This window comes from Mandrillus leucophaeus, unplaced genomic scaffold (assembly GCF_000951045.1).
Source record: "Mandrillus leucophaeus isolate KB7577 unplaced genomic scaffold, Mleu.le_1.0 Scaffold11, whole genome shotgun sequence".
NCBI classification, from domain to species: Eukaryota; Metazoa; Chordata; class Mammalia; order Primates; family Cercopithecidae; genus Mandrillus; species Mandrillus leucophaeus.
This window is the reverse complement of record NW_012099209.1, coordinates 987,216-996,534: the sequence shown is the minus strand read 5'-3', so window position 1 is coordinate 996,534 and position 9,319 is coordinate 987,216. Positions and strand designations below refer to the sequence as shown.

Here is a 9,319-nt window from a genome sequence, read left to right as displayed (position 1 = left end):
CTGCCTCAGCCTCCCAGGTAGCTGGGATTACAAGCATGCGCCACCACGCCCAGCTAATTTTGTATGTTTAGTAGAGACGGGATTTCTCCATGTTGGTCAGGCTGGTCTCGAATTACTGACCTCAGGTGATCCGCCCGTCTCCGCCTCCCAAAGTGCTGGATTACAGGCGTGAGTCAACTTGCCTAGCTTAAGTTTTGTATTTTTAATAGAGATGGGGTTTCACCATGTTGGCCAGGCTGGTCTTGAACTCCTGGCTTCAAGGGATCCACCCACCTTGGCCTCCCAAAGTGCTGGGATTACAGGCGTGAACCACCATGCCTGGCCTAATTTTTAAATTTTCTGTAGAGACAAAAATTTAAATTTTTATATTTAAATAAAAATTTAAAATTTCAGAATTTTTTGTAGGGTCTCACTATGTTGCCCAGGCTGGTCTCAAACTCCTGGCCTCAAGTGATCCTCTTGCCTTGGCCTCCCAAAGTAGCTGGGATTACAGGTGTGAACTGCTGCACTTGGCTCTGGACTTTTCTTACACATTTATTTACACAGAGATGGATGGAGTTGTCGTGGGGTCCCGGGGCAGGGCGGGCACTCACGTGGTAATCTTGAGGACATCCTTCATGCTGGTCAGGGGGTCCGAGTTGTCAGGGCAGCGCAGGAGGCAGGGTGCAAAGATAATGGCCAGGGCCCCGGGCGACATGCGGTTGACATCCTCGAGCAGGGCCACCCTGCACAGTCACTGGCAGTTAGAGGACGGCTACGGCTGAGGGAGGGAGGTCCCAGGGAGCCCCGAGACTGAACTTCTGAGCCCTGGGGTGCCTGTTAGGAAAGCAGTGCTGCAGCCCAGCACCGCAGATGCTTCTGCAGCACAGAGAGGTACCTCCACGGACCCGGGCGGCCCAGCAGCCTGGCCCCCTCCCAGAACCCCCAACAGCGGTCTGCATCCTGGTTCGAAACCACCACAGAACGCCAGCTCGGGTCTCCCTGGGAAATGCTGCCTCGGGGGTTCCCAGTGCGACCCTAACCCCACAGAGGGCAGGTGGGGAGGCACTTGCTTGACGAGGTGGAAGATGAGTCTCTCCAGGGAGTTGTGGTTGGCCTCTGGAAGGTGCTCCAGGACGGCATAGATGGCAGCCAGCTGCTCCTGCTTCTCTGGCAGCTCTGCAAGCAGTGGGGTTTGAGGGCGTCAGCTCCCAAGGGTCCCCAAGGTGCCTGTTGTCCCCACCAACACGACCTGAGATGCACGGGTGCCATCCACCCTGTGGTGCCCACGCAAGAATGGATGGCTACAGAGGTGTCCTGGCCCCACCCCAAACTGAGAACCCGGTTTGGCTGGGCCGACTGCTTCGGGCCTCAGTTTCTCAGCTTGTGGACCGGGTGGTCCTGTCTCCTGGGCTGGTTACAGCAAGCGCTGTACCCTGGCCATGGCCACCTGCGGGCGGGGCTCACCAACGGCTCGGAGGAAGTCGCCGTACTGTGCGAAGGTCATGAGGGGCTCAGGCAGCTCCCGCAGCCACTGCTTCAGCACCCCCGTGATGGCATGGATGGGGAAATTCTCCAGCTTGACTGCTGTGGGGTCTGTGGGGTGAGTGGGGTGGGACTGGTGAGCGGCACACTGGTGAGACGGCTGCGCCTGGGGCCTGGCACTGCGCCCACCTGCCCTCAGTGCCCACCTGTCTGCAGCGCCTGCCGGAGCTCCCGAGTGCGGTTGGCGGCGCCCGACTTGCGGTAGAGGCCCTCGGTGTACAGGCCGTGCATCTCCACGTGTTCCAGGAGCTTCTCCAGCACAATGGGCACTGAGGCCTTGTCGCTGGTCAGGCTGTCCACGCACACACCGAAGTGGCCCGGCTCAGCGCCTGGCTCGCCCTGCAGTGCCGGGTGTCGGGGGGTCAGGTCTGGGCCTGGCTGTCTTCCTCTCCAGCTGTCTCTGGGGGCCTGTCCCTCCTGGTCCCGCACAAGGCCCTCGGGGCTTCCTCTGCTGTTCTGTCCCTCCCTGTCTCCTTCTGCATAGTTGTTGGGGGTGTGGGGCTGCAGAGGTCAAGGCCAGTGTGGCAGCCACTGGGCAGGGGCTTCCTTTGTAGGCTACCCAAGGCATGGGTGGTCCTTCGTGGGGAGAGAGCTATAACCTGGCCCCCACAGCCGCCTCACAGAAGTAGTCCCTGACTCTTGTTGCACCCCTACCACCCAGGACCCCATCCTTATGCACAGAGTTGGGGGGCCTCCCTCTACATGGCTCAGGACTCTCTCGGGAGCAAGGATGAGCAGGGCTGGGGGAGCTGAGACACACACAGGCCTGGGCCCTGCCTGGGGGCCTCAAGGGGTTTGGACAGAACCAGGGACAATGGTGTGTTCTGCAGAACCAGAGGCCACAGCTGCCCCCTGCTGGCTGTTCAATGCTTCGCTTGGCCCTCACATCAAGCACCACCTCCCGGTGCACCCGGCTCTGAGTGGAGTGTCATTCTAGAGAGTTCCAGGCCTCCTGCACTCACCTTCCTCCCGTAGGTGTAGGAGCAGTGGCTCTGAATCTTGTGCACACACTTCTTGTGGCAGGTCATCTTGCACACTAGGAGGTCACAGGGTGGGAGTCACAGAGGGTGCTGGGGACCCCAGATTCCTGCAGCCGTCCACCCAGCTGGCCGGGGGCCGCCGACTGCCCTTTTTTTTTTTTTGAGATGGAGTTTCACTCTTGTTGCTCAGGCTGGAGTGCAATGGCGCAATCTTGGCTCACCACAACCTCTGCCTCCCGGGTTCAAGTGATTCTCCTGCCTCAGCCTCAGCTGGGATTACAGGCATGTGCCACCACGCCTGGCTAATTTTGTATTCTTAGTAGTGACAGGGTTTCTCCATGTTGGTCAGGCTGGTCTTGAACTCCCAACCTCAGGTGACCCGCCCACCTTGGACTCCCAAAGTGTTGGGATTATAGGCATGAGTCACCGCACCCGGCCTGGATTGCCTTCTTTTTGGTTTCCTTTTTTTCGTTTTGAGACAGGGTCTCACTCTGTCACCCAGGCTAGAGTGCAGTGGTGCTATCATAGCTCACTGGAGCCTTGACCTCCCAGGCCCAGGTGATCCTCCCAAGTAGCTGGGACTACAGGCATGCACCACCATGCCTGGCTAATTTCTGTATTTTTTTGTTTAGACGGGGTCTTGCCATGTTGCCCAGGTTGGTTTAGAACTCCTGAGCTCAAGCGACCCTCCCTCCCTGGCCTCCCAAAGTGCTGGGATTACAGGTATGAGACACTGTGCCTGGCCTGCCGACTTCTAAACCCACACTGCAGGCACCTGTGCCCTGACTCCTGAGAGAGGAGGCCATGCGGGCAGGCTTCATAGCTCAAGGTGGCCATTCGTGGCCTCAGACCCAGTCTGGCTAGTGGAACCATGAGCAGGTGTTTGTGGGGACCTGTGACATCCTTGCCCCAAGGCCTCAGGGCCAACTCCTGGCAGAACTAAAGATCTAAAAGTCCTGCCAGGAGGTGGTTTTGGGGACTTGGGATGAGGATGTCATGGGGCAAAGACAATGCTACTTTTCCTTCTTCCAACCACACTGACTCCCAGGCCACCCAGCTGACGTCTTGGGAGAGGGTACACTGGCTACACTAAAGAAGAGAGTGTCTGGCACCCGGGAAGGATGGAATCAGGTGAGGGGACGGGCCTGGGTCCCGCATCTGTGTCTCAGGACCATGACAACTGACTGTTGGACAGATGTGGGGTGGTGGGGCTGCTTTCTGGGCTGAAAAGACCCTGGCCCGACTGGTTCTGGCAGAAACACACATACGGGAGAGGCCCTCTTGGCCCTGCTGGGTCTCTGGAGGCTGCCTGGGCTTGGGTCCTGGCTTGGCCGCCTCAAAGCTGTGTGACCATGGATCGGCTGGGTCATTCCTGGGCCCTATCTCTTAGGGTCCCCTGGGGCTGAGTCTGGCCTACAGGGGAGGGACCATGAGGAGCCTGGGGAAGGAGGGGCCAGTGGTTCAGGCAGTGGAGCAGCGTATACACAGACAGAGAGGCAGGGCCCAGGAGGAGAGGAGGCTGCAGATGGGGGTGGGCGCTGGGTACTGGGGGCCTCAGGGCCAGCTGAGAATTGGGCTCTGCCCCTCGGGTGATGGTGGACAGTTTGAGGGGGTGGGATATGGCTGGGGCAACGGTCCAGAAAGATCTGACCTGGTGGCTGGGCTGGGATGAAGACCCTTCTTTTGGTTTTTGAGACTGAGTCTTGCTCTGTTGGCTAGGTTAGAGTGCAGTGGCGTGATCCCGGCTCACTGCAACCTTTGCCTCCCAGGTTCAAGTGATTCTCCTGCCTCAGCCTCCTGAGTATCTGGGATTACAGGTGCCCACCACCGTGCCCAGATAATTTTTGTATTTCTAGTAGAGATGAGGTTTCACCATCTTGGCCAGGCTGGTCTCGAACTCCTGACCTCACTATCCCCCTGCCTCGGCCTCCCAAAGTGCTGGGATTACAGGTGTGAGCCATTCTGCCTGGCCCTGAAGCCCTCTTGAGCAGTGAGGGGTGGTGGGGGACGTGGAGGGGTTTGGGGCCTGGGCGGGGAGCCACTCACCGCTGCAGAGCAGGGCCTTGTCCATGAGCCAGATATAGGAGAGGCACTGCTCGCACGACTGCGGGATGCTAACCTGGTAGCTGGCGAACACGTGCCCGTTGTGCTCCTGGACCTGTGAGGCCAGAGAAGGGTGCTGGGCGGGGGAAGGGGAAGGCAGCCCTCCCCAGCCACTGGTGGATGATGGCCCACGGGATCTCAGGGGTGGGTCTGCTTATTCAAGACTACGGCTCCGTATGTGCTGGGGAGAAAACACACTCACACGTATCCACGCACACATACGCGTGCAGACGGGCCCATGCACACACTGACACTGACACACACGTGCACGCTCCTGCCAACGTTCGCCTGCTGGGACTGTCATCCACGTGCAGCCTACTCACAGCGCGCTCCTGCTTCCGCTTCTTCTTCTGAGCTTTGCTCTGCTGTGAGGAACACAAGGAGGAGGTCGACAGGGGCCCCCTGGGAAGTGACCCAACCCACCCCTGGCACCCCATAACCCAGGAATCTGGGTACCCTGAACCCTCCCTCACCTGGAGTGGCATCACTGTCCCTAATACCCCCCATTCAGACACCCCACGCCCAGAAGTGAGGCCCTGTTGGGGAGGGTGCAGGACTCCCCACCAGGAGGTAGGCGTAGCACAAATGGGTGTGGCATGTAATCATGGCAAGCGATGCGTAGGCATAGCATGTTGCATGTCATAGGTGTGGCATGGGTGGGCGTGGCATGTCAGGTGGGTGTGGCATAAGTGATCATGGCAAGGCACAGGTAAGCATGGTGTAAGTGATCATGGCATGGCATGGTGGGCGTGGTATGGGCAGGGCATGGGTGGGCATGGCATGTCAGGTGGGCTTGGTGTAAGTGATCATGGCAAGGCATGGGTGGGCGCGGCGTGCTGGGCTGCCCACCTTCACTGGCTCGAAGTCATTCTTGGTGTAGCCACGGGTGAACTCATCTAGCAGTGACTGGAAGAGGTTGAGGACCAGGTTGGTGTCCTTCTCACCGCGCTCAGTGGCCAGGTTGCTGACGACGATCTGGTAGTTCTCCATCAGATCCTTGTAGCCCACGTGGATCTTCCCGTTCTGTGGGAATGCTAGGCGTCACCCCGCAGGCCCGGGCAAGGGGCGGATGGGAATGACGGGTCTGAGCAGGGTATGGGAAAGGCTGAAGGCCGGGCCGCCACATACCGGGACAGAGTACATCGTTTTGATGTTGCTCCTGAACTTCTCGGTGGCTTCGATAAACAAGCTCTCGATGGGCGTCTTCTGGGAACGGAGGTCATTTATCTGGAAGGGGAGAGGAGCTGACCCTGCGTGCCTCAGGCCTGGGGACCTGCGTACCCGAGGAGGTGCCCAACGGGTCACTTGTATCCTCTCTTAAGTCATCCCCTAGGCTCTTGGGATAAAATCCAGTCCCTCTGACCAAGCCTGATCTCTCATCTCAGAGTTATAAATGTCAGAGTTATAAAGCCACTGACATTCACGGCAGGACTACTCTCCACAGTGGGGCCTGCCCTGTGCGCCACAGCAGGTTAAGCAGCATCCCTGGCCTCTACCCACCAGAGGCCAACAGCGCCCTCCCTCCAGGTTGTGATAACCCCAATGTCCCCAGACATTGCCAGTGTTCCCTGGAGGACAGAATCCCCCCTACAGGTCAGTTCAGGGCCTTCCTGCTGCCCCACACAGGGGCTCAACACCCAGCCATACCTTAGGACCGGGATGCCTGGAATGGTCTGGTCATTTCAAGACGCCTCTACTCCTAGCAGGGTTTCCTGATCCTTCTGTGTCCCCATCGACCCCCTGTGGCCGCTGTGCAGCTCCCAAACGTAGCTCTATCTGCTGCAGGATTGCCCAACCCCCAGCCCCATGGGGTATAACCCTCCTGAAGGCAGCCACAGCTTGCTCGCCTCCACTTCTGTTGCACACAGTGCTTCATCAATCTTTGCTTTGAGACCAAATATGCATTATTATTATTTCTGAGCCAGGGTCTGCTCTGTCACCCAGGCTGGAGTGCAGTGCTGCGATCATGGCTTGTGGTGCCTCAACCTCTTGGACTCAAGCGATCTTCCTGCCTCAGCCCTCCAGGAGCTGGGACTACAGGTGTGTACCACCACACCAGCTAAAATCTAAACCTTTTGTAGAGATGGGGTCTTTCTGTTGCCCAGGCTGGTTTTGAACTGCTGGGCCCAAGTGATTCTTCTGCCTCAGCCTCCCAGGGTGCTGGGATGACAAACACGAACCGCTGTCCCCGGCGTGAGCCTGCACTTTGTATTCTTGACCTGCTAAGCCCTGTGGTGTGTGTTTCGGAAAGCACTGCCTGGCTGTGACGGTTCTCCTGCGGACCGCGCCTCATGCCCCTGGCTCTCCCCTAGTGCTCCCACCTTGTTGAGCAGGAACTCGTCCAGGTACTTGAGCTCATTGGCGTTGGTGATCTGGCGGAATACCGATTCCCGCCACTTCTCTGACACCGTGATCTTCCCAATCTTGACGTTTCGGTTCTTCTTCCCTTTGCCTCCTGGCTCCTTGGTGCGCTTCTCACTTGCGGCGTGGCGGTGCTGGTGTCCGGAGGGGGCTGAGGATGGGACAGGAAGCAGCTGGTGAGGGTGGATTTGGGGGAAGGATGCAGAGGACCTCCTACGGCATGCCTTTATCCAGGGCCAGAAACCCCTGGCTTTGTGCCTAGGGCTTGGCCCACAGCCAACTCAAGGCCCCATTTGGGGACAATGAATGTCCCCAGGGACACTGGTGGCTCTGCTGTCCCTGAGGCTGCAGGTGACCAACCTTCCAGGCCCTTTTTCATGGTGGCAGTTTCCAGCACCACCTGCCCGGACACAGCATTCTCCAACTCCTCCACGCCCTCCAGGCTGTATTTTTTATCCTTGGTTTTATGCAGAAAAAGCCTCTTAAACGTGGATCTGCAGGAGAAAGTACATGGCTTAAGTCTGAAATGAGAATGGACGTGAAGCCCAGCCTCCCTGTGATTGGACACATGGCAAATGCTCTATCATTGCCTGACTCAAAAAAGGATCTGGCCTGGCGTGGTAGTTCACGCCTCTAATCCCAGCACTTTGGGAGATCGAGGCATGTGGATCAACTGAGGTCAGGAGTTCAAGACCAGCCTGGCCAACATGGCAAAACCCTGTCTCTATTAAAAATACAAAAAATTAGCCGGGCGTGATGGGTTCCTGTAGTCCCAGCTATTTGGGGAGGTTGAGGCAAGAGAATTGCTTGAACCCAGGAAGCGGAGGTTGCAGCTTGCAATGAGCTGAGATCGCACCATTGCACTCCAGCCTGGGTGACAGAGTGAGACTCTGTCTCAAAAAAAAAAAAAAAAAAAAAAAAAGAAAAGAAAAAAAGAAACCACGGATCTGGCTAGGTATGGTGGCTCTCACACCTGTGTAATCTCAGCACTTTGGCAGGCTGAGGTGGGTGGATCAGCTGAGCCCAGGAGTTTGAGACTAGGCTGGGCAATATAGTGAAACCCCTTCTGTACCAAAAGTACAAAAAAAAAAAAAAAAAAAAAATTAGCCGTGCATGGTGGTGCACACAGGTAATCCCAGCTACTTGGGAGGCTGAGGCAGGAGAATCGCTTGAGTCTGAGAGGTGGAGGTTGCAGTGAGCTGAGATCATGTCATTGCACTCCAGACTGCCAGACTGGGCAACACAGTGAGATTCTGTCTCAAAAAAAAAAAAAAAAGGATCATCTTATAAAGAGCAATAGCCCTTTCTTTGTACTGGCAGGGGAGTTATGTGAAGAAAGAAGGACACCAAACAGAAGCCACAGGGGGACTCCATTTTCTTTTCTTTTTTGTTCCAGTTGGGGTGTCACTCTGTCACACAGTCTGGAGTGCAGTGGTGTGATCGTAGCTGACTACAGCCTCAAACTCCTGGCCTCATGAGCACGATCCTCCCACTTCAACCTCCTGAGTTGTTGGGATTATAGGTACGAGCCATGCGCCTAGCTCATTATCTTTTTTTTTTTTTTTTGAGACGGAGTCTGGCTCTGTCGCCCAGGCTGGAGTGCAGTGGCGCGATCTCGGCTTACTGCAAGCTCCGCCTCCCGGGTTCCCGCCATTCTCATGCCTCAGCCTCCGAGTAGCTGGGACTACAGGCGTGCACCACCACGCCCGGCTAATTTTTTTGTATTTTTAGTAGAGACGGGGTTTCACCGTGTTAGCCAGGATGGTCTCGATCTCCTGATCTCGTGATCTGCCCGCCTCGGCCTCCCAAAGTGCTGGGATTACAGGTGTGAGCCACCGCGCCCGGCCAGCTCATTATCTTTTAAGTTAGAAAAAGTTTTTTTTGGGACAGAGTCTCATTCTCTTGCTCAGGCTGGAGTGTAGTGGTATGATCACAGTTCACTGCAGCCTTGAACTCTTGGCTTCAAGGGATCCTCCTATTTCAGCCTCCTGAGTAGCTGGGACTACAGGCATGCACCGTCCTGCCTGGCTATGTTTTGACATTTTTTTAATAGAGACAAGGTTTTGCCACACTGCCCAGGTGGTCTTGAACTCCTGGCTTCAAGTGATCATCCCACCTTGGCCTCCCAAAGTGTTGGGATTACAGGCATGACCCACGGCATCCATCCAGTCATGTGTCCTTTTAAGGGACAGAAGACAGAAGACAGACACAGAGGGGAAGGCCAAGTGCTGATAGAGACAGAGATTACAGTAATGTAGCCATAAGTCAAAGAACACCTGGAGCCCCCAAAAACCAGAAGAGGCGGGAAGGATTCTGCCCTAGAGGCTTTTTTTTTTTTTTTTTTTTTTTTT

The 9,319-nt window shown here is 56.5% G+C and overlaps 1 protein-coding gene across 1 annotated transcript in view; it reads right to left on the bottom strand.

The window, feature by feature from the left end:
* MYO9B (myosin IXB) overlaps nt 1–9,319 on the bottom strand; it is a 144,931-nt gene that overhangs the window by 11,161 nt on the left and 124,451 nt on the right. Inside the window, exons 23-33 of the mRNA XM_011991046.1 lie at nt 7,329–7,462; nt 6,929–7,119; nt 5,736–5,834; nt 5,457–5,630; nt 4,931–4,972; nt 4,551–4,662; nt 2,487–2,560; nt 1,671–1,863; nt 1,447–1,575; nt 1,053–1,158; nt 594–725 (exon numbers count right to left, since the gene is read on the bottom strand). Coding sequence (XP_011846436.1) covers nt 594–725; nt 1,053–1,158; nt 1,447–1,575; nt 1,671–1,863; nt 2,487–2,560; nt 4,551–4,662; nt 4,931–4,972; nt 5,457–5,630; nt 5,736–5,834; nt 6,929–7,119; nt 7,329–7,462 — 1,386 coding nt within the window. The remainder of the gene's footprint in view (nt 1–593; nt 726–1,052; nt 1,159–1,446; nt 1,576–1,670; nt 1,864–2,486; nt 2,561–4,550; nt 4,663–4,930; nt 4,973–5,456; nt 5,631–5,735; nt 5,835–6,928; nt 7,120–7,328; nt 7,463–9,319) is intronic.